The 27,192-nt window shown below is 30.5% G+C and overlaps 1 protein-coding gene across 1 annotated transcript in view; it reads left to right on the top strand.

Moving 5' to 3' along the window:
* LOC148306882 (putative fatty acyl-CoA reductase CG5065) overlaps positions 1 to 27,192 on the top strand; it is a 34,811-nt gene that overhangs the window by 4,496 nt on the left and 3,123 nt on the right. The window contains exons 2-5 of the mRNA XM_088264208.1: positions 21,791 to 22,021; positions 22,170 to 22,478; positions 24,457 to 24,652; positions 26,142 to 26,337. Of these exons, the coding sequence (XP_088120334.1) occupies positions 21,821 to 22,021; positions 22,170 to 22,478; positions 24,457 to 24,652; positions 26,142 to 26,337 (902 nt within the window). The 5' untranslated portion in view covers positions 21,791 to 21,820. The remainder of the gene's footprint in view (positions 1 to 21,790; positions 22,022 to 22,169; positions 22,479 to 24,456; positions 24,653 to 26,141; positions 26,338 to 27,192) is intronic.

Raw genomic sequence — 27,192 nt, 5'->3', positions numbered from 1 at the left:
GTGTTTGGTGTCGCAAACTATAAGTCGGAGATGCTAGGTTCGACTCTCCTTCAACTTTATATTTTTTAACACAAGCTTCTTAGGCTGACCGATAAAAAAATGTTTATATTTTTTTTACTATAAGAGCACAAATATAACAATTGAATAAACAAAATATATATTTGCATAAACGTAATCTAACAAATTTAATATACGTAAAACGTTGGTGTATTTGATTTCTAAAAATATTTTTCTAAATAAAAATCATTACGAAAAATGTTTTCATGGCGGAAACATAACTATTATTGATTTAAGTTTTATTGCGTAAATACCACTTTTTCTTCAAATCTATTGTGATTTTACCACAAAGTGACTGCCTAATCAATTAAACGTATTTATGTTTATGCACACCTTACACTGCAGACTCGTTACGAATTTTCACAGTGCATTTCATTTTAGTGAAAAATATTACTTAAAACTGTACGTTATATGACGTTAATTCATTTTATAAAATTCCAAAAAAAACTTAAGCGAAAACATGTTTCCCATCAAGAAAAGATACAGGTAAAAAACGTTTGTAAAAGCAACTACGCATGGCGGGTATTATACCCGGTCATTCTTTTTTTGTCAAAAAATGTTTTAAACATGCATAACCTCAGGCAGACTTGCAAGCGTCTTGTTCTGCCAGATCGTAAATACAAATATGAAAAATGAATCGATAATATAACGAAATATTCAAAACATTACGAACATTTTCAAACATTTTGTTTGAAAAGTCTTTAAAATATTTTGAAAATTTATTCCGACGATGGGATGTATGCATCAATGTTTGGTGTACACCAATTGGTATATATATTTTTTGAATTACCTAACGTCCAAGTGACTCTGAAATCTAGCTACGGCTTATGCAACACCGTTTATCATGTCCCTACTCAGGCTTCAACTTTATAAATTTCATAGCCTTTGCCTACTTGTGAGTGGATTTACTCTTTATGTTCAAAATTACTACAATTTCATGTAATTCGTGAGTGAAAATTCTAGGCAAAAACACTCGCTATCTCGCTAGAGGCATGAGTTTATACATTTCATTGATTCTAAGTTAGCAGTGTAGTTACTTAGGTGTATGATTTTAATTCTTGATTTTACTCAGGTAGTGAATTTACTTGTTTATTCTTACCAATTGGTAATCATTTTGTTACCGTTATTATAGTCATATTCCACAAAATACAAAGGTGGTCGTATTCCATTACCAAAATATTGGTAAATAAATTTATATTTACCGCTTTTTCAGTAAACAGTGTTAAACATCTTCGTTTTCAATCTGATTACTACTATTTGTCGGTGTTGAGAATAAAACAATACAATACTTTGCGTTACTTTTTATTACTTGTGTTCCATCGATGAAATAATGCAGAAAATATTACAATACAAATTAGACAAATTTTAGACAGAATGAGAAAACCACTTTTTTTAGTAGAATTCCTGACGGTATTTGGCATTAATATTTTTATTTAAATTTGTTGGTTCATATCATAATGATAATTTTATTCTGCTTTTATCATATTTAGTGTTTGATACTAAAAAATGGTAATACCGATAGACAGCTTTTACCTTTATATTTTATCGATATACCGGTAATATCATAGAATTTGAATTACTAAATTGAATATCAGCAGAAGCTTCCAAAGGATTTTATATATTTATATATTCTGTGTATCGTTTATAAGTTTTACTGTATATAACTGTAAACTTCAAAATAAATATCCAGAACTAACACAACGTTGACCCATGCGTTTTTTCTTCATTATTTTAACTATCTTCTTTTATTTTTAATACAAAATACAACTTATTGTCCTAACACAATAAATAGATCTAAGCCTTATGCTCATAAACTAATGCACAACATTTTGAGTGTGTCCAAATACTTGTTCACAAATCTGGATTATCTCCAATTAGGAGTTATTTTTCTATATAAATAAATTCACTTGTCAAATTATAAGCTTAAATAAGAAATGAAAATGGTATTTTCTAGCGTTACTCAACTACGTTAATATAAATCCAAGATTCGGACCTTACATACAAATGAATGAGTTTCTGCTTAATAAAAAGCTTGCATCGTCCCATCATAGAGTATCTTGTGAAGCCTTTCGAGTTCAAGAACTATGTATCAAGATAATTCAATATATCCACAAGTTCCAAGAATATGAATATTGTTAATCATGGGTAGAATTGGTTAATGTGACACGTGTGTAAAGTGATCAATTAAACCAGCCTACGATGGTCGTAAGCCCCGTAAATGCCCAGACTTCTATAATCTTTCTCATTTATGTTGAGATGTCAAAAAAATGTATGAACGTTTCGGATAAATAATTTCGACCTTAGTGTGATAAAATTAATATAATTACCTTGTCGATATGTGAAAGTGGCAGACCTCGTATATTCAAATAATTTATAGCGTAAATGTGCAGATTAATGTTCTTTATATAACTATCAGTTCGTTACTTCATTCGAGTTGTTTATGATAAAATTCATTAACTATATACGTAACTTGAATTTTTTTATAAGTTCACGAAAACTAGTAAATCATTGATATACGTATAGGTTTAATATGGTGTACGTATAGGTTTAGTAAAAATGGGATTCACCATCATAATGGTAAACTATTAATATAGCATCGTTATTCCATGATACCATGTCATTAATCATGGTAAAAGTTTTCTGATAATATTGCTAGTGTCATAACTAAAAAAAACGTCTGTTTACCTAATTTGTAGATACAGCAGACTCTCAATTTACCGGTTTCTCGATTGAGGAGACGAAAAAAATCTCTTTTCTTAAATGTTTTCCGCAGATACTTTGTGTCATATTTTATAAACTTTGTAAAATAAAACAACTTTGTTTTAACCACTTTTTATTTGTACACTTTTTCAAACCGGTTTCGGCAAGAACCTTTTCATCGTCAGGGTTTATGTACTAATTCTAAAACATTGAAATACTCATAGTTAGGAAAAACATCGCGGTTAAACGAACTCTCTGGTTATTCAAAAATTTAAAAATGCAGATACTCTTAAATATCTACATATTCCTTATCTTTACATATGTACATAAAAGTAGTTAAGAATTATTCTTTCAGGAAACGCCTTACATAGGTTAAACTTTGATTGACCATTATTTCAACATCAAGTAATAATAAAATACAGTTACTAGATATTCCCGATATATTTTCTTTCAAGAGAAAGATCTTAGTCGAAATAAATTATTAAAGAATACATTATATTCATAACAAGTTTTATTTCATTGGTTCACATTTCCTATAAAATAAACATATAAAAATACGTCATCATACTTACCATATATGATAGTATTTTTGAGATTTTTTAAAAGAATAAATGTAGATATACATATTTATCGGTTATATTGAGTAACCAACGACGACATTCAATATCTAAATGTGTATTAAACATAAAATTATGCATACGCCCATACTATCAATCCTAAGTTTATTGCGTTTTTCCTTTGAATATACCTTTTTATTAATTCCATATTTCTTTATTGGTTTACGTGATAGTTTCAAGTTTTATCACTAGTAATAAACATTCAAACTTAATATTTTTTACGTTTACATCACCTCACCTGTATCAATCAGCTTATGTACTTACCAGATCCCTTTTTAAGCAAATCAGCTCCAAAGATACATGAAAACAGATTAACACATGTTAATTTTTCAAAATTAAGCCTAAGTTGGTACCTTTTAATAAATAAATAAATATATATTTATATATATATATATATTTATATATATATATATATATATATATATATATATATATATATATATATATATAAATATATATATATATATATATATATATATTTATATTTATATATATATATATATATATATATATATATATATATATATATATATATATATATATATATATATATATATATATATAGAGTATTTAAGGTTTTTTTTATTTTTGAAGAAACATGGATATCAATTAGGATGTTTGGCAACATTGGTTTTAATATTTTAAACCAATGTTGCCAAACAATAACTTAAAATATAAGTTTCATAGGAATGTTTTAGACAATTTGACTTTGTTAACAGGTGAATATAGTAGGCAAATAACCAAACATTAATAAATCCATATAAAACACAAATAATAGTATCGAATTAAAAGAAAAACAAAACAAAAAAATATAACACATCAACACGTTGCGTCCTCGGTCTAAAGAGGTTCATGTCTATTGAAGAGCCAATAATAAGTTTGTTGATATTATAATATAACTATGATAACAAAGGCTTAAAATCTCGTATGACTGTGTGGCACAATAATCATAAATCTTGTAATATACTCGCAATATACGATCAATAAATTCGCTGAATACGATCGAGCAATTTACCTCATTCCCTTGATCTTCATGACACCAAACAAACGTCACAAACTATCAACTTGTTTGAAATTAACAAATGAGTACAATATTTTTGATATACGGGAATAATTAGGCGTGGATTTCATATTTTATTCAGCAAAATAATAATAGTACATACTTATTATGGGGTCAAAGTCAAAACACGTCACGACAAGGGGTAATTAATGAAAACTTGTTGAAAACGAAATGAAATCGAAAACGATAATAAAATTAAAATATTCATCTTTCTTTTGTGATTCTTGACACATAAAATTTATTACAATGCTAATAAAAACAATGTTTTCATTAATTGATTCGGCAGTAATTTCATGGTAAAATCTATCCATTTTAAATTTTAGATTTATTTAGTAAATAGTTGTATTTACTATGTAAAACATCAATAAATAAAAAAATGTTCTTTCTTCGTATATTTTATTCGATGTCATTTCATTTAATAATGTATTTCCGAAAACAAACTAATACTACTACTTCTTATCCATATCTGCTCCATACACATTATTAATCGGTGTAAAGGGCAATAATGCTAGTAACGTCAGGACTAGGATCACTCCCATTTTTTTTCAATTTCAACACGACAGCTTTAATCTCAGTCTTGGTGAACCATCGGGTATGTCGATAGCCCGTGAAATGCTTAAAGCAGCTTTCATAGAAATATTAAGGATGATTGAAGGAGGAGGGCGATTAAGGACTTTATATTGTAGAAATGGTCACGCCATTTTTCCTTTATATGAGTATTATTTCTATCCAAAATCAAAAATCTTTATTCAAAAACGATAGTCATTCAATATAAATCCATACTAATGGAAGACGATTTAATGATTAAAAAAAACATGTTTTGATGCGTATGTGTAGGTATTTCTAACGGATAAGCCAATAGGATTTAGTGACGTAGTTTTCGAGGAAAATCTATGTCCTACGTGTATATTATTGTAATGACGTTAGTCATTGTATTGAATGACTAGAATTGTTTTCAATCAATTTTTGGTAAATAAAATGGTGTTTTATCCATCAACAAAAATAACAAACAAATTGGCAGTCAATTGTCAATATTTATTTTTATGTCTATTATAAAATCATAATTTCGTTTGGAATGAAACAAGAATAATTGGTTTAGTACCGTAATTGAAAAAATTACGTGTTATTAGTCGAAACATACATATAATTGTGATCTATAAAATAAAGAATGCAATAAGTAATGGACAATCCTTGTTACATCAAATTTTGCAATCTATCGTGTAAACAGAAACAATAAACTGATTTAGTAAAACTATTATGGGTACAACTCTTCTATCTCTAGAATCACTTGTCAAGGAATTGGACTTCAATTAGAACAGATCTTTCAGGAATCTACTTTACCCGGTGAAGTAAATTCCCGTACGAGGCAGTTAGGGGACTAACGTAACCTCATATTGTACATCTTATCACGAAATTGTACGTTTTCAAAGCCACTAAAATAAAATTTATTTATGCTTCAAACCCCATTGGTGCACAGGGCACAATATAAACCATCCTTTGCATTTATCGCTATTAAACAGCTACCTAATTGTGACCAACGATAATTATATTGTGTCATTAAAAGCCCTTAATGCATGGAATATATGGAAAAATATGGCTGTACGAATAAAAGTTATTTAATATGTTGTATATATTTTTTAAAAACCCTTATCTACCCCCGATGGTGCATAGGGCACTGCATCATATAAACGCAGTGTTATCTTCATCGTTAACACATGAAGGAAAGGTGATCAGCCCTCCGCTTCAGGTACCAACCAGTCCAGAGTAATAATTAATATATATTAGAAAGAAAAAAATACTTATATTTATTTGACCCCTTCCCCTCCTGGGAATCGAACCCGGGACCTCCAGAACGGTAGCCGAGCGTGCTGACTATTACACTACGGAGGCGGACATAAAATTAATTTAGATTCCTTATTATTTTGACTCATTGATCTTCGAATTTGATGCCGTGGTGCTGTTGCCGTCCCAGTGCCTTCTTTATGGTAATCATAATAATGGGTACATATTTTGAAAGCTTCTACCAAATTCGAAAAGATTTTTTAACTGGTTAACGATGACTGATAAGGAGAGTGTTTTGTTAGATATTATTATAAACTTCTAAATGACAACAAAAAGTGAGGTTTACAATGGACGAAATATAAAACCTGTTTAGATTAAGGATATGGGGATTCGAAATGTGGTTTGTACTTTTTACCTATGTTATTTTTAGAATATAATTATCAGCTAATATGTAAGTGCCCATACATATGTATTTTGTAATAAGTATTTTATGTATATAATGAAAATTTGTGGTCGATATAAAACCACAAAAGTGATTGCATTGAGATATTCGTTTTATTTTTTGACATCTCATCAAAGATGAAGAAGAATATGGAAGTCTGGGCATTTACGGGGCTTACGACCGTCATAGGCTGGCAAATATCCAATATTTAATTTAATCCAATTTAATCTTTTGTAACAAACAAATAAAAAAAATGTATATTTTTTTTTGATATCTCATCAAAGATGAAGAAGGATTTGGAAGTCTGGGCATTTACGGAGCTGACGAACGTCCTATTCTGGTTTTATTTACCACTTTACACACGTGTAACATACCACTATTCTACCCATTATTGACAACCACACTACTTAAATTCTTGAAAGTTGTATTTATATGAATAAATCAAATAGAATTTAAGTAGTGTGGTTGTCAATAATGGGTAGAATTGGTGAATGTTACACGTTTGTTAAGACATCACTTAAACCAGTCTATGACGGTCGTCAGCCCCTTAAATGCTTAGACTTCCATATTCTTCTTCATCTTTGATGAGCAGTCAAAAAATAATAATAAAATAACTCCTATAATTGGAGATAAACCAGATATGTGAAGAAATATTTGGACTCACTCAAAATGTTGTTAGGAATTATAATTCGAATTGATTCCTTATCCACTTCACTCTATCAACGTGACCCCGTGATACTTTTTATACATTTCAAATCGAAAAGACTCAGTGGAAATTGCAATCTTTGAAAGATATCATGGCCATCTGCTATTAAAATTTTGCAGCTTTTGGTACAACGCTCCGAACGCAACAGTTTCCGAATCAAATGTCCAATATTTAATCGTATCCAATTTAACATGTTATAACAAATAAATAATAAGACATTCCAAATAATATTTTGTTAATCTGTCTATGTTTTTTTACGTGTCTTATTCTTATTTCGTCCTTCTGGCCCCTTCGCATCCGGGTGGTGCATAAAAAAAAACAAATTCCAATAAATTGTATTCTAAAAAAAAGAGCTTGGAGACATGTCTGCCTTCTCGCGCAGCCGATTGCTAACTAAATTGTGTATTTGCCAGTACACCCTTAATACAAATGAATTTTCGCATTGTTTTAAGGACCATACAATTATTGCACAAAAATTGATCTTTAAATTATTTAGTGCAACCTAGCGCCATAGCTTGATTCTCCATATATGATATGTGAACATAATGAATTTTTTAAGTGCCATAGTTTGGCATAGTTGAAATTATTTTACCAATTTTGTTTTATTTTAGCAATTCAATGTCTAAATATCAAAATAGATCTAGCTTATCGTAGATATAATTGTCATTATTTTAAGATTTTGAAGAGGATTTTTTTTAAATCTCTCCAAGTCATCGTCAAATTGTAATGTTTTTAATAGTAGTAACCTATTAACTAATTTTATAAATATGGCATATTTTATGAAAAATATAAAGAATTTTTTTAAAGAAATGTCAGCACTGTATTAATGTAAAATCTCTAAACAATGAAAAAAATTCAAGTAAAATATGTCGTTTAATACGATATGTATTATATTTTAAATGACTTGAACATACGATTTATGTAGGCATAGACGTGTTACCCATGGTGGCTCGGATGATATGGGCCATTATGATATCCCATGTCCACACTCGTCGATTCTGCAAATGGGCTAAATCATTACATGTCCTTTAAATATCGCAAAATGTGCTACACCATTCTCACATTTTGGGAATTCGCCGAAATTCTATCAAGCATTTGCTTGAAACGAATTAAAGTCATTTCAGGCTAGCGAATAAAATGAATGCCAATGAGATGTAGTGGATTAAAAATGTTAAATGCAAAATGTGCCATAACATCGTTATAGCAGTAAAAGGGGGAATAAATATAGGAATAAAACAACTAGTAGCTTTTCCACTTTTATTTTATTTGACCAACGACCGTTTTTCGTCGTTACCGACATCATCAGTCTGATGTCGGTAACGACTAACTCGGTTGCTGGTCAAATAAAATAAGAACAGAAAAATCTAGTTGTTCCGTTGTTAATTTTTTTTATTAATTCATTTAAAAAATGCAGAGGCACCAAGAAATGTCCTAATTTTTTTACAAAAAATGGAAAATTTATATTAGAAAATCTATCATGACTTAAGTGGTTGCAAATGATTTGTTATAAAACTGCTACTATCATCACGCCGTTTCAGGAGTAGGCAGAGAGGATAGAACACCACACCCTTCTGTCCTGACATACACTCCTGGCTTCATTCACATCCATCTATATACATATGTTATTTACTCTAGTCATACATGCCCTTCGATTACGCAGACTTTCGACACCACAAGATTTTAGGTTCTGATTGATCTGATCTGACGGCCGTCCTCATACATACTTTCACATTACTTTCATACTTTTTTGTTATTGTTGATCTATTACAATATATATGACATTGTGATAAAATATATTTATGAATAAAATTCATTGTAAAATTTTGTAGATGCGTTATTCATATTTTATGACTGAAGAATTCTACTTACACACTCGAAACAAACACGAAAAAAAAGCAAACAGAACTTTTCGAATGAAAAAAAAAGTAAAAGGCCCAAAGTGGAAAACGAGTTCGCATTAGAGAATCATGCCTCGGTCAACTTGCGTTGAATGACCTTAGAATGAAGGTTTTGTACCCATTTATTCGAAATTTATTATTAGCGCTCCTCCACAGTTTAATATTAACCATGGTTTTGACATAAAAGAAGGCCAATATGTAAATATTTTACGTTTGTTATAACTATTTCAAATCATACCATGGGAAAATTTATTTGTCTAGACTTGTCCTAGATACACATATATATATATATATATATATATATATATATATATATATATATATATATATATATATATATATATATATATATATATATATATATATATATATATATATATATATATATATATGTATATACATATGTGTGTATGAGTGTGTTTGTGTAAACAAAATAAGACTCGAAGTGCAAATATAATATTTCAACGCAAATATCTGATCGTATTTACTTAAGTGATTTCAACTATTTCGCCAGAAATAATAAAACAAGAAGATAAGTGAAATATGGCGTGATTATTACGAATTATCCATAATATTCACGTTCTGAAATATTGGCTCTTTGATGTATTTGAAGATGGGTTGAGAAATATCCGTTGAAGTTTTGCTTAAGTACACAATCATGTGTAATAAGTGTACACTGTGTCCATACCTAGAAACGAGTACTAGTTCGTACATAATATCCACCATATCCAGGGAAAGTTGTCTCAATACGACACTTTGAATTTTGCGATTACGTCAATACTTATCTTAAACTTGCAACACGCTCAAGACTGGATCAAGTAGACGGTGACTTGCAGGATAGAGACTGTACAATAGCGTGTACATTCATGCAGCTAAATATCTTCTAGCGGAGGAAAATTCGCTCTATCAAGTCTTACCTTACCTGGAAATCTTGCGATATGAAAGAAATCATTTCGTGAATATATTCTATGGTAGTTCTACAGTAGTCTTGGTAGATATTCTACTTTAAAAAAAAATAATTAAAAAATAGATTTTTTATTATAAATTTTACTAAGAATGGCTCGAGGTTCACACTGCCTATAAATTTTCAATTAAATCATAGAATTAAAATTATTGCTTTTCTACAATAAAATTAGAGAACAAAGGTAGCTGTATAACAAGATCGCAAATCAAAAATATACATACAAGTTGATTCATCCAAATTTGCACACAGTTTCCAAAATAAAATTGAGAAGATTCGGAAAGCAATTTCATTTCCTAAAAATCTCTGATGATATCTTATAGCACGTGTGATATTTCAAATTAACATGAATAAGAGAGGTATTATAACTTCTTAATGGTCTGTTTATTGGATAAAAAAAAACATTGTCGTATTTCAAAAATATAAAACAATAAATAAATTAAACAAGCAAATAAGTAAACGTATTGCGAATGACAATTTTTCTAACAACTTGTAAACGTATAACTTTTTACTATAATCAGTATTTTATTGCACTTAATATTTAAAGTGCAGCGAATTGATGGTAATCTGATGGAACAGGACATAGACTAAGGCAGCTTGAGCACTACACGGAATTTTAGCGTGATCGAATTTACGCGTACCGTGATCACGCACTGATCGAGCACACCGATCCAAAGAAAAAAAGACAAAAGAACAAGCCAATCCAAGTCAATCATCCGTTTTATTTGCTAACTGAAGTGAAATTAAATTGAAGTGAAATTTTATTTGCTAACTGAAGTGAAATGAAATTGAAGTGAAATTAAAATTAAAGTAAAATTCCGTGTAGTGCACAAACGCCCTAACTCATTAATTTCGTAAATGGATACTATGTATTCTATTTTTACGTAGCCGGTTACCTCCAGCACGGCGCACAGTGTATTATATGGGAAGAAAGCGATTTTTGGCTAGTAGATCGATTTATAACAAATGGCAGAGTTCTTTAAAAAACGATCGTTACAAATATTCTCCAGTATTATGGTATAACGGACTATCACAACGATTTTTTTCGAAGGTTGTATGTTAACGTCAGTAAAATTTGTTATAGGATAAGTGAGAATTTGCTATAGAATAAGTGATAAATGAAGAGTTTATAAGCCCAAAAAGCATGCAACAAGGAGTACAGAAGGTTTAGAGAAAACTTAAGCAGAAAAACTTCTAGATCAAATACAAATAGAGATGTACTGAACAGGTTTTTAATCATTTCAAGTAAACAAATACCTCGTCTGAGGAAGAATAGTTCTATTCTACTGAGACTTCAAATTTACTCAAATGTCCAGATTCATCTTCTCTTCTGAATCATATTTTGCACAATGATGGTGATGATGATAGTGGTGACTGTAATGAAATAGAATAAATTTTTGTAATATGTAGTTTTACAAACATACTGTTTAGAAATATAAAAAAATATTATGTCTTTTTTTCCATTGATTTTATTATTTTTTTGTATTTTTATTCGTATTTTGTGTTTTTATATTAGTAAAAAAAAGTCAAATTTAAAAATATAAAATTGTTTTCTTAGAACTGTTTATTATATTGTCCTAAAAACATTGAAAAATAATACAGTTGAACTATTGTAGAGACCCGAAATTACACACTGTGCGGCGCGCCGTCATAAATAGGTATAAATAGTGCGGCGGCGTGAATAGCTACATAATATACGTATAAATATTTTTTCCCCAAAAAGAAAAATACCCACTCACATTTGCGTCATTTTTCTCACAACCCGGATTCGGAATTTCAATCAACTACATATATGTTAACAACATGAATGTGTCCAAATATTTGTTCACAAATCTGGATTATCTACAATTATTTATCTTGTTATTTTCAATATTGTTTTATCGTGTATATGATTTTAATCCAGGATTCGGAACTCAAATACAAATATAAGAGTTTCTGCTCAGTGAAAAAGCTTCTTCGTCTCACCAATAGATGTCACTAGTGAAAATTCTAGCGATTCTTGTATAATGTTTCGAAATTGTATCATATAAAAATAACGTCCAAGAATTGGAGTAGTGCGGTTGTCAATCATGGGTAGAATTGTTGAATGTTATACGTGTGTAAAGTGATCACTTAAACCAGCCTAAGACGGTCGTAAGCCCCGTAAATCCCTAGAATTCCATATTTTTCTTCATCTATATTGAAATGTCAAAAAATAATACAAATCCGTTAATTATTATTTTCTGTTAATTTTATTTAAATTGCTTTAAATTTGACAATATTTTAATAAAAAAATAGTTGTTTCTAGAACTGTATACATAGTAATAGATATTAAGTATCTAGCGAACCTTTTTTTGACCTCATGTTTTATTGAAAAATTACTTCCTTCAGACTCGAAATTGTGAAAGTGATATTTGCGGTTACTTTAACTGTCTCAAAATTATTATTTTTACAATGTTATAGTAGACAATGAGATAAAAATTACATTTTTCTTGTTATTAGATATAAATGATATATATGTACAACAACAAAAGGTTAGAAGAAACGCACTTAATAGTACAAAAATATCGGTATTTTTTGACGGAAAATATTTTAATAATATTTTAATATCTATCGTTAAACTCGATGTTCCTTGTTCATAAAAATAACTCGTTTATCGGTCGTCGGCTCTGCATTTGCCTCTTTTATTAGTTATAAGAATGTTGTTTAAACGGTCAATTTGCAATGAATTAAAAAATATATACATTTACTGAAAATGCATTCAATAATTACTTGTTATGAGTCCAAGATTATATCAAATATATATGAGAGTGAAGTTCTTCACCCGGGACATCCTTCATGGTAGCCAAACCCACTTACCACTACAGTACGGAGGCGGACAATTAATGTTCTTGTATAAAATAGAGTATTAATTATTTATCGTTACCAAACCTCGAGGTGAAATGTGCAGGCCGATATGTTTCATACGGCGTATAAATTGTACACATTGTTGTATCATTAAAATAGTTAATTCCAGAAGCAAGTTAGTTTTGTGAAACGCATTTTCCCAAAATAATACAAGTTTAAAATTAATTTTGTCGCATAAAATATTAGACATCTTAGGACATCCGAAATGAAGACTCTACGACCCATTGCAGGCCTTACACTTGGCGACGGAGTAAGGAACTCAGAAATAAGAAAAATCTGCGATGTTGAAGATGTTGTGCGATGGGGAAGAGAAAGAAGACGTTTCTGGAGAGAAATCATTTGGGAAGAACGAGTTCGGATCGAGTGGTGAGGATAGCAGCGGAAATCAGCATAAGCGGGATCAGACCCCCAGGAAGACCACCTAAACAATAGAAGAATAGCTGGACTCCACATCCCAGGAGCGGACCGGAGAATGCCAGGACTTAGTCTCAGAAAAAGAAAAGAAGAAGAAGAAGTAACATAAAATATTGTATTGTAACATAAAAGATACATTATTTATTATAAATATAGAATAATAAATGTTACACGTGTATAAAGTGATCACTCTAATCATCCTATGACAGTTGTAAGCCCTGTTAATGCCCAGGCTTCCATATTCATCTTCATCTTAGTTGAGATGTCAAAAAATTAATGTAAAATGCATTTCGTCACATTTATCTATTTATTATATATTTCTATATACTTCGTATATCAGTTTTAATCGCAGTTTAGATCAGTTGAATACGTTAGTTTTGTTTTAAACTAACCTACAAAGAAACTTAAGTTTAAGTAGTTCATTGCGTTCCAAAATTGTATAATAGTTCAAAGTAAACATTATATTATAAAATCAGTAAGCCGTAGCAAATTTGTATTTTATATTACATCGTTACTTACCAGCAATTAAGTGGTCAATATATTTAATCCTATAGTTAATAATCCTTTGTGTGAAATAATATTTTGACGTTATTATTACCACATTTAAAAAAAATATCGACGAAAATAAGTTTTACAGTGTTTATTTAGAATGCGATGTCTTTTAGTGCTAAACTGACTACAGGAGGAGACTGGATTTATCTTATGATCCATAAAGAATACATAGATCTGGTGTAGTGCCATATGTATGATTTGGTGACGATGAGAGTCAAAATATGAAAATAAAGAAAAATATTTCTTATACTGACAGTTTGTAATAGTATTATTTAAGTATGTATATGATTTTTTTTTTCATATCCCCTTTTTTAAAATAAAAAATAGTTTCATTCCGTGTAATATCCGCTCGGCCAAGTATCCATTGGGGCCACTGTTCGGCTACAGAAATTTTAATCTTCACCAATAATATGAGAAAAGCTAAATGACAAATTACAATATTTATTTTTAACGTGATCCGTGCCAAATGCATTCCGATGTCTATGTATACACATTGTTTAATACACACCGTACCTACTTCTTTTTTCAGGAGGAAAACTTAGTACTTTTCTGCGTTAAATTGAGTTATTAAATAAAAATTTAAAAGACATGGACAATTTAATAAATAACCGAATAAAATAACGGCTTCTTTAAAATATGTCGTTACTTGAATAGATTCCGTTTTTTTTATTCAATCATTTAAAGGTATTGAATGCAAAAAATTGGTTAAGTTTTGTAAATTTACAGATCTTTTATAATTTTATACGAAAAAAATTAGTTGAAAACATATGTAAACTGATAATAAGGAATGCCACCCCAATCGGGTAACTGACTGCGGCGCTTGTGCACTACACGGAATTTTACCGTCGGGCAGTCCTGTTTTTTCAAATATAATCGACTACGATAGTTTTGGGTGATCGAGTTCACGCGCACCGTGATCGTGCACCGATCGAAAGGAAGACCGGCAAAAGCACAAGCCAACCGTCCGTTTTTTCATACTAAACGGACTGCCGGACAGTAAAATTCCGTGTAGTGCACAAGCGTTCTTTAAGTTACCCGTCAGTAAAATCTCTAACGTGAATCAGGTTTTATTTCCCATGGCACCAATATCAACTCATGAACAATGTTGCAGATTGCTATTGTTTTATGTGGTACTTATGTATCAATGATATTTTACAACGTTATTTTGTCGAAATAAAGATTTACGTATTTGATAAAGCAAAGACTTAACTAAGCGAATATTATAAATGCGTAGGTTTTTTTTTAAATGACACTAAACGTCATTTAAAAAAACCACAAATAACATGGAAAAACATTTGAAATTACAACACTTGTATAAGATCACTATTGAGTTAATTAATATAAACACGACTAGTTTTGTATTTTAACTACAGATGTCATCTCATCCACGGGTGAAAATACAAACAGTAAATTGTCCAGTAAATGCTTAAAAATAAAATAGTAATAAAAAAAACAGAAATGTGCTATATTTAAAAAATGTTTTTATATTAAATTCACTTAATTCATAGATTTGCTGTTTTTAAATTTAATCTAAAGCGATTCATATATTTCTTTTTACATGATAGAGGATGCGATTTTTTTCTCCTTATTTATAAAAATAGTTTATAGGATTTTATGAACTGATAAATTATACTATTTAATTTTTCTTTACATATGAAGATATTTTTTTTTCATTTACGATCATAAGAACACATTTACGTATTTCATAATGTTCCTGTGTCAGATAATTTTTTGACATCTCATCAAAGATGAAGAAGAATATGGAAGTCTGGGCATTTACGGGGCTGACGACCGTCATAGGCTGGTTTAAGTGATCACTTTACACACGTGTAACATTCACCAATTCTACCCATTATTGACAACCACACTACTCTAATTCTTGGAAGTTCTATATATATGAACCAATTTAGAAACCTTGTTCTTGAATCACTAGAATCTTCACTAGAGACATCTATTGGTGAGATGTAAAGAAGCTTTTTATTAAGCAGAAACTCTTATATTCCTGTGTCAGAATCAGTCTGTATACCATAAGCAATCCAGATGCTTTGAACAACATCGTCTTTATTCATTTGCCTTTTACTAATTTATATGTATGAAACTAAATAATTTTAATAAAGGTGTTAAAAAACTTTATAAAGAATACGCAAGTTTATTGAAGTTTATCGGAATAATAAAAAGATTACGTATGTGCACAAAACCATATGCGTATTCTTTAATCTGGTGTGTAAGTAGTTTTCTCAAGTCGGTCAAGGTTGAAGCAATGTATTCAAATTTCTGATCCAAATTCATACAAGGACTAATAAATTTTATATTAAAATAATATGGAGATATTCAATACAAGTTTAAAATATTATAGATATTTAAAACCCAGAAAAACTATTAAAAAAACATTCACTTGTATAAAAACTTGACTGCTTTGAACTTAATAAAACGATAAAATAGCTATTTATTTATTGTTTCATTAAATTTAAATCAGTTACAGTTTTTATACAAGCAAAATATTTTTTTCTGCGTTTTAAATATTACAGATTTTAAATTATTATTATTTTAAATATCCAGTTATTGGTCTCCAATCTCAAACTTTCTTTTAACCTACCTTGCAAAATTCTGGTATATGACTTACCCACTCCTATTTTCACAAAGCGTTTCTTTCTACATTCGTAGGAAATATTTGATTGAAACATCTTCTATCCATTTTTTAGACGAATTTGAATTAAGCTTTTACCGCAAACTAAAAGTATTCAAAGGTGAACTTGAACGAAGAGATAATTTTATAATGTTAGTGTGTCATGGTCACTTGTAGTCTAATTATTGAGCTAGAAGACATGCAATACTCTAACTAAATCATACAACTAGAGAAGAATAATCAACAATGGAAATCATTGAACAACTTTTAATTATTTATTTGTTTGATTAAGAACAGTAATTTGAAATCATTTATCCACAACATTTTTCTAAAACTCTACCACAAGAGAACTTTGTTTAAACTCGTACTTTTTTAAAATAGGCTATTAATTATTGTACGAGTAGATAAATTAATTTCAAACATTAAATATATATATATATATATATATATATATATATATATATATATATATATATATATATATATATATATATATATATATATATATATATATATATATATATAATAATAATAAATAATAAAACCCTTATCCGCACCCCAATGGTGCATAAGGCACTGCGTTATATGACGCAGTGCCTTATGCACCATTGGGGTTATCTTGATCGTTTACACACTAAGGAAAGGTGATCAGCCCTCCGCTTCAGGAACCAGTTCAGGGTAATATTGAATAAATATTACTGTGAAAAAATCACAAATATTTATTTGAACCCCCCTGGGAATCGAACCCGGGACCTCTGGAATGGTAGCCGAGCGTGCTGACCATTACACTACGGAGGCATGTATATATATTTTTTTTTCGGATGTGCTAGAAGAAGAACAATGATTTGTGTTGCAGTATATAAAAAAAAATATTCGGATCATAAAGAACAGGTGAGCTCTTGAAGTGAATTACTATGAATGAAATAGATTTCTCTTGGAAAATTGCATAATTTCCGACAGCTCTAATAGTACCGCGCCTTAAGTATTATACAGCGATACCTTGACTTACACGAGTATACTCGTAATTCGTTCCGTAGCTTAGCTCGCAAGCCTAATTGCTTGTATGTCAAATCTTAATTTTTTTACACAGAAATGAATTAATCCGTTCCAGCCAACAACAAAAAAAAAATTATTAACGTTGGTTATTAAGTAAAAAACATGTCATATAATAAATATTTGCACTTTATAAAAATATCGAAATAGAGATGTCAGTGATTTACAATACTTAGTTTTTATACTTTAATTACTTTAATTTAAAAATTTCCAAGGATATTTGTTTCGTTGTTCTTTTCGGAGTATTTCGGAAAATCACCAACATTTTGAGTGTGTCCAAATACTTGTTCACAAATCTGGATTATCTCCAATTAAAGCAGTTATTTTTCATATTATTTTTTGAGATCTCAACATAGATGAAGAAGAATATGGAAGTCTGGGAATTTATGGGACTTACGACGTACACACGCGTAATATTCACCAATTCTACCCATGATTTGACAACCACACTACTCAAATTCTTGGAAGTTCTATATATTTATACGATCCAATTTCGAAACATTGTAAAGAATCACCAGGATTTTCACGAGAGATATCTATTGGTGAGATGAAGAAGCTTTTTGATGGAGCAGAAACTCTTATATTTGTATGCGAGGTCCAAATCCTGGACTTTAATCACATACATGAGAAACGCCGAAAAATATCATTTTCATTTTATTATTTTAGCTTTTAATTTAACCAGATATAAATTACCTACGACTTAGGATCAATAGCAAAATTTTCTGGCTTTTTTCTTTTTCTGGCTTTCCTTTCAAAAAGTCCATTTTCCTGGCTTTCCTTTCAAAAAGTCTTTCTCAGATTCCCAACATTTTCTTAATCTTACTGGTAAAGATCTTTCTCCTCATCCAGTTAGTTCTTCCTGTCAGTTCCTGGGCGCGCCCCTTGATAAGCTTAACCACATTGACACAATTTCCTCTTTTACTACCCACTTTGGGTTACAATTCTTCCAAATCCCTTTCGGACAACTCCAGGCCATGCCAGGTAGGCGAGATGTGAGCTCTCCGTCATTTCAAAGCAGCGGCGGATTTAATGCACTGCCAAAATGGATTAGAATAAGACGTAGGACAGGGAACTCACACCACGAAGCTCACTCGTAACTCGAATGATGACCGGCGAGTCAAATAAAAAAATCGGCTGTGCGATAGCTTGTGTCTCGAAAACATCGCAGGTCATTACTGTATAAAGGTATTGTACGTATTTGGTATTGTGGACAAATTATAAAATTCTTAGGATTACGTTATTTAATATTAAATCATGACGGTCAAGTAAGCATGCGATCCCTGGGTAATGGTTTTACCTTGTTAGTGAATTAATTATAATTATTACATCATTTGTTTGTATATGGTAATATGCGTAAGCGTAGGTTTTTGAATTGATTGACCGTCAAAGATGATCACCGATAAATGATGTAGATTTATATTTCATAATCACAAATTCCTACACTCCACGGAACAATACCTGTGAATATGAAAACAATCTTTAGTTACATAAAAAATTGATAATACGCAAATAATGCTAATTTTGTTGGGATTAACATAATATATCAGTTACTAAAATAAGATCCTCATTAGTCTTGGGCCAATGTCGTCCATAAAATAGGCTAGAAATTAGAAACAACTTTTGAAGGGCTAGCAAGATGTAAAACCTTTATCGCAAGCGGTAATAAATTGTTATTAATGATTATTGTTTAACTTCGTTGTAAGGAAAACCTCTAAGGAAGTTAATGTTAACTGATTCGGTGTGTTAATTTCCCTTATATTTCCGGTACTATAAAATAGTTATGAAGTCAGATGAGGAAAATAATCCTTGACTTTGTCAACAAATTGTTTTATTACTTAAAATCAAGGTTAATGTTTTTATGCAATATACCATTTCGGTGATTATTTATTGAATTGAGTTAAATTTAGTTGATTCAAACGACAAAATCTTCACATTTTTATCAAATTGACAAGACTTATAAAATTAAACAACTTTGTTTTAACCACTTTTTCATTATTAGTACATTTTAACCTACCGGTTTCGACAAGAACCTTGTCATCGTCAGGGTTTATGAATTATGAGTATAATAATGTTCTTAATGTTTTAGAATTGAACAAGTTAACGATTTAAATTTACAAAATGTGCCACAATGTATCCGTGAAAAACATATGAAAAAAATTGACAAGATATTACCAACGGCTTGAAAGGAAAAGTTTTCAAAATTATATTTTGTATGCAGTAGTTCTCAAAATTATTATTCGTAAGTTTGTTGTAACTTTGAGGCTTCATAATTTCTGAAGATGAAAATAAGATTAAAAAATGAAATCATAAACAAGGATATTTTTACTTTTTTTTTTACTTACTTCTACGAAAGATATCAGTTTCAAAAATATTTAAAAAGTCATCTCATTTTTCAAAGTCAGTATTTAAAAAAAAAACTGGAAGCGATAGAAAATCGCCAATCGTGTGGCAACAACCGACTTCCAGATGTCTATATCAACCAGCGCAACTAAATATATCGTCTTTCAATACATATATCATATCTATCAATCTTTCTAATAAAACCGTACTTTAAAAAAAAAAACAAGATTTTTTTATATATCTGAATCAAATTCCACATATTAGATAGAACATGAGAAATATTAAAATCAAATCAACCCAACCGTCACATTTTTGGATGCATCCAAATCCTTGTTCACAATACTACATTATCACATATCACAGTAATAATTCAATTTAAATTAAAATTTAAAAAAAAAAAAACGATTTTTTTTACTCACATAATACTGCGTGTACATCTAGATTTTCGACATTTATTTTCGAAAAAAAAAATTTGTGCTACGAAATGGTTATGATTTAAAAAGTTTTTAAAGTACGAACGTAATGAGTCTTTTTTAATATACCGGTATTTCCTGTAATGATGGTATTTCGTAATATGACCAACATAGCCTATATTGATTGTAGCAACTCTCTAAGAAATTATCATACTAACTTCCTTAACAGGCAGGCGAGTATGTACCATATAAAGATTTGTATATATTGTATATTATATAAATATGTTTGTATTTGTATTAAAGGATTACTCGCAGATTTAACCGATTACATTACCGATAGATATTTACTCGATAAATAACTTTTAAAAATAATATTGATTTTGTATGCTTAAAGATTCTATATATTTTCAAGGTTTTAAAGTAACTAGTGTGTGATCGTTCACAATAGCTCCTTATGGCGTTTAGGATTGACTGGATATAATGATGCACGAATTGCATTATGTGGAAACACTCCCAAAACCTTTAGAAAATGTAACTATAATCGTGAGTTCACTTTTATTTCAGTAGCAAAAGAAAAACACTGAATACCTTTATTCATCTTTATTTTAAACTTTTTTTTCCGAGTGCACAATATAAAGGCCTAAATTATGAAATTCATTTCATTCTGACACAAAACGGGTTAAGAATTACTGACGCGTAACGTCAGCTAATTTTCTATTCTTCGAGTGCAATCAGTCAATTCATCACACACGACGCAATAAGACGAGCTTTATATGTTCTGCGTAAAATGGAATAAGATACTAAAATATTAATGTAATATTTTCAGAGAGGTGAAAAATAACATTGTCTTGTCGAAATTCAAATATTATAATACTATTTGCGTCAGGTGGTGAGTGATGTTGTCAAATTATCATTATGTTGTAGTCAAGGCATCATTTGATTTCTTGATCAATGATAACGATGATTTATCTTTGTGCTTAGTAACGATGTGTTCAAGTACAATATTACGAGCCTATCATTTTGAAGCGAACGAGTGGCGATTCCTATTCTATTCCACAATTTCATGGACTTGGACAGTAGTTGTAATTCTAATAGTAAAAAAAATATTTTAAGGGAGCAATAAAACAATTTGACATGTTTTATTTATAAACTTACCATTTTCTTTCTTATTTATCCGAAAATATGTTCAGTTTATGAATAAAGTGTATTTGTTTAGTGTTGTTATTTTTGTTTCATTCAAATGTATTAATTATTTATAAATCATGTCCTTTTTATTTCCTCAGATTTAAATTTGAAGTCCACCAACCGTAACCATGGCTTCCGATCCAACATCAGTGTCTGAATTCTACAAAGGGAAGGCGATTTTCCTAACTGGAGCCTCCGGGTTCATGGGAAAAGTCCTCATCGAGAAACTTCTCTACAGCTGTCCCGGAGTGTCCAAAATATTCGCCCTCATGAGACCCAAGAGAGGCAAATCCGTCAACCTGAGACTCGAGGATATGTGGAAATTGCCAGTAAGTATCGAGAAACACATCACATAGACTTCACTTTTTCCAGGTGATTTATTGGTCTATTTTCCATAGTAGTTCGATTCTTACAATTAGACACTTTATTTGTGCCTTCGCGACTGAAGTATATGAACCCGATGTAAACTCCTTTCAGATGTTCAACAGACTCCGCGAATCCCAACCCGATGCCATGAAGAAAGTGGTTCCCGTCCAAGGAGACGTCTTGTTCGACAACTTGGGGCTGGACAGCAGCAGCCTGGAGATGCTGCGCAGAGAGGTGGACGTCGTGTTCCACTGCGCGGCTACCCTCAAGCTGGAAGCCAAGCTAAAGGATGCCATCGACATGAACACCACGGGCACGTGGAGAGTGATCCAGGTGTGCAGGGACATGGCCCGGCTGAAGGTGTTCGTCCACCTCTCCACCGCGTTCTGCTACGCCGACTTCGATACATTGGACGAGAAGGTACACGCATTTCCTGCACGATGCTTATTCGCTCATTATGACCACTTGCGTAATCACGTACTTGCGTAGTCTGTACATAATTGGAATAAACTGCATTGCGAATAACTTGCTTAGTGTATTTTAATTTAGTGCGCCTCATTTCATTCTCACTTTCCCAATAGTATAAACAGCAGGTTATGGTAATATCTCCTTGTTTTGCGTAACTGTGCACGCGTATTTACATACCTATGTTTATTTTTATAATTTAAAAAGTACATGAAATTCTTTAAAAGATTAAAGAAAACTGTAATATTTACAATAAAAGTTTCAAGAGTGCATAAACTAGACAAAGATTTCCGCTATTTTATTAAAATTAAACACTTGAATATACCACTTTATTTATTTGTGTTTAATTTTAATAAAATAATCACGTCATTCCACAAAGTTAATGCCGAATCAATAAATAATAAGATTTCCGCTTACAGCAATTAACATTAAAAATATGATTGTAAATTGACTAGCTAACGAAATGAAGAAGTAATAAATCGATTAGACATATGTTGCCTGTATGGATAAAGACAAAACAACTGTGTTATGATGAATGGTAAGAGCAATGCAAGTGCGATAATCCAATTTAAATGTGCTATTTTGGTAATTGAAATACCTTTGAGATGTAATGCTGTAATTTCTATGTGCAACCGATAATTAATGTACTAAGGCACGAAGATATCAGCAGAACAATTTTATCACCACCAAATAATCCACGCGATTCTACTAACACATTTGCATACCTGCATACTTCACTAATTGTTTGTTTATGCGTAACTGTAGTCAGTCTTATTTGATGGCAAGATTCTACTTAACGTAATTTACTTAAGTAGAATCTTGTTTAACGGACTTACTTAAGATTTTTACCTACTATAATATATTTAAACTAAAAGGAAAATGAAAGAAAGTAAATTTATGTTTTTCTAATTAAAAAAAAGTACAGTGATTGTGTTTTTATTTTTGTTCAATGTTTTGTCACGCATTATGTCGTTTAACAGAGCGTAGATTATTTTCTAAAACACAAAAACATGGTTCAAATGATTTGTCGCAGTACATAAAAACATAATATGGCCAGAAAAAGTTTATAGTGTTGAAATTATATAAATTAATATCACAACTACAATATGTAAATTACTACTTAATGAAAAAAAAAATGTATGAAATGTGAAATGAAATTTTCCCACATAATCTGACGCGGATTCCTATGCCGCGATTTTTAATATTAATTTATCCAATAATACTATTTTTATAGTTTATTGTTAGGACATAGAAAAGACAGAACGGTTTACAAAAAGTAAAATTTCTACCGCTTTACTGTTGTCTCATTGCTTTCCCAATTAGATTTTCGTACATGCATTTACTGTTTGAAGCTAGTTAAAAACAATGAGGAACCATATCTTTTCGGTTCCTCATACAAAAAAATACGGTTCCTCATATAAAAAAAATATTGAATGTATTTTTTAAGGACATACGTGTATATCGCTCACTCCTTTCTACAACTTCATATATCAAAAATCGTTAATTTTCAGTAGTGCATGTTTTTGGAATGCCCAGAAAATGTACTATATCCCAGCAAAAGCGGCATATTTTGAACATAACATTTACCCGCTACAGGGCAGAAAGTGTTGTTTTTGCATTTTGAAGATAATGTATTGTTTAATAATTTTTTTGAATATACTAAATATTTTTCAAATGGAGAATAAAAATTCAGGTTTTACCTAAAAATATCTGTTGCACAGTTAAAAGTTCAATAAGTGGCTTGATATTTATTTTTAATACATTATTTTATATTTTTAAACTTTAAAAACGATCTCCTGAATTATCAAGTTTTTTGAAATATGACGTTGTTGAAAGGAGTGAGCGATATGTAGATATAGCGGCGAGTTACCGACGTGTCGCATGTGATTTTATTAGAATTATTGTAACTCTTTTGGTCTGTGATTTTTCCAAGGTAATCGATTCACCGGCTCATCCCCAAGATTTGATGCGGCTGATCCAGTGGATGGATGAGAAGGCTCTGGACACGATAACCCCCACACTCCTGGGCGTCCATCCCAATACTTACACTTATTCCAAACGCCTGGCAGAGTGCCTCGTGAGGAATGAATACCCCAACATGCCCATGGTCATCGCCCGTCCCAGCATCGGTAATTACCTATTTACCTCTGCATTCATACACATAACCACTTCCTCCTAATCCAGTGGAGGGATGAGAAGGCTCTGGAAACTATAATCCCACACTCCTGGCGTCCATCCCAACACAAACACTTACGTATACTCTGAACGCCTGGCAGAGTGCCTCGTAAGGAATGAGTCCAGTAAACAATAAAGAGGAAATTTTGTGGCAGTTACATCAATAGTTTAGTAAATAAATACCTGGCATAAGTAGGTGACAAATGAATCTTTGCGCTAAAGACGGCATTAAACATTAAAATAAAATAGGGGTTTCTACTAAAAGATTATGAATAAATTATAAATTATGGCCTAAATATGGGTAATTACGATTTGAAGATAAATTATTGAAGGGAATACAACGCAACCGGTCATAAGTCTGTTCACGCCCGATTTTTATAAAGAATGTATATTGCATTTTTTTTAGAACATGTATATTATTTCGAAGAAAAACTTATTTTCTCAATGCAAAAATGGTGTTTTGAGAAAAAATCAATTACGTAAAATGTTACCTGGATTTAGAGAAAATTAAGTTGCCATAAGTACATTATTTCAAATGTTCAATTGCATTAACAAGAATGTATTGATAATGAAAATGAATGTTATAGCAAAAATGTGAATGACTTCTTTGTACTAAGATTTTTCGAATTTGTGCTCGAATATTTCAAAGGTTATCCAATCAATACTCCATCCTCACAGTGTACAATATAACGTCACGGGTATGCTATGTACCTATCATCGAATTATACCTGTATCATACATCTGGCATCGATTGCATACGGAATATATAGCTTTAACTAAGTATTGTAGTTATTACTTACTTCTTTTATTTCTATCGACTTTGAAATTTTAAATCGGCTATCGATTAGTATTGTAAGGCAGCTAATAATTACAATTTATTAAATATTTTTGTGAAGTGAAAGATCTCTAGACTGCCAAGTTACTCATATACAAGGGATTCATCTGCGTAGACCCAGCCATCTTATGTGTCTTATCGGTGGATTATGACATTAAAAAATGAAACAATGTTATTTACATAAGTTTATGAAGATGTGAACTGCAAAGTAACGTTTTGTTATAATAATGTAACTCGCAAGATTCTGTCGACGGGATATGAATGAATTAATTAATGACAATTCCTAAACTAATTTCTGATTACGTGTATATATTAGCCCAATATAGAAGAAGTCTTACTTATTTTTTTTTTACAAATATGTTAGTAATATGTATTAGTATATAATCACTTACCGGTGAGTGGTTATATACTAATATTACTAACATTTTTCTAAAAAAAAAAGTAAAAATGACTAACCACAATGTAAATGCTTTAAATATTAATAATATTGAGAATATAGAAGAATTCGCTTGAAATTTCTCCATTTTCCCCAGCATAACGGCACATATCTAGTGCGAGCAATAACGTATTTCAATGCGATAAATAAAAATGTTTTTTTTTCCATCTAGTGTGTCCCGCTTGGGAGGAACCCTTAAAGGGTTGGGTGGACAATTTGAATGGACCCGTAGGGCTCATGATTGGCGCCGGTAAAGGCGTCATTAGATCTATGCACTGCAATGGAGACTATCACGCAGAAGTCATACCGGTTGACAGTGCGATCAACGGACTCATTGTACTGGCGTACAAGGTCGCCTCGACCAAGCTGTAAGTTCAATTTTGACTGTCATTTTTTAAACATTTTTTATTTAATATAAGTAGTTACATTTTTAAGTACAACATAATACATTTTCTAAACATTTATACATGTGGCCATCTTTTAGTTTTAGATTCGCTGTGCCTCTCCAAAAAAGAGACTGAGCTCTTATGCTTGGAGAGGGACTTACACTCATGGTTTAATGTTTTATATAATTGGTGGTAGTCTTTTTTATATATTTTTTCAAGATTTATATGTAATGGGCATTATTTTTTTTCTTAAGAATTTTTATCTTTTCTATTTTTAAAAATTTCTTTAGAGAGTCTATTGATATATTTAATTCCCAAATATTTGAAGTTTTGTTGAAATTGCTTGGTATTGCATTTTGGAGTTGAAAAATCATTTAAAAATCTCGAAGATAAACTTTTTTTAAATTCAAATATTTGTCACCTTTTAGTATTTGAAAAATTGTGTTTTTTGAAAAACGGTTTCTATGTTTGGGACTTGAATTTGTAAATAATAATTTTGTTGGATATGTTTTTTTTTTCAAAATAACTTTAATTATTGTTTTCTGTACTATTTTCACAGAGTTCAGTATGTTGTTGTATGAGCCTCCCCATCCAACAATGCCGTACTGTAGTAGTGAGTGTACAATAGCATAGTAAACTCTTTTTAGGTTGTCGATGTTCAGTATGTTTCGAATTCTAATAAATATATATGTATATGCATTTTCTAATTCGTTTTACTAGTTCACTATTCAACACTTTAGTGATAATTAGATTTGGAGTCTAAACCACATGCACCAGTTGGTCCATCCTTCTATCTTCCTAATTCTTACTCGAAAATTTACCGATCTTTTAAAAACT

Source organism: Brachycentrus maculatus, unplaced genomic scaffold (genome assembly GCF_059751285.1).
Source record: "Brachycentrus maculatus isolate JH-2025_06_01 unplaced genomic scaffold, ASM5975128v1 h1tg000221l, whole genome shotgun sequence".
Lineage (NCBI taxonomy): Eukaryota > Metazoa > Arthropoda > Insecta > Trichoptera > Brachycentridae > Brachycentrus > Brachycentrus maculatus.
This window is presented reverse-complemented; position numbering and strand designations above follow the sequence as displayed.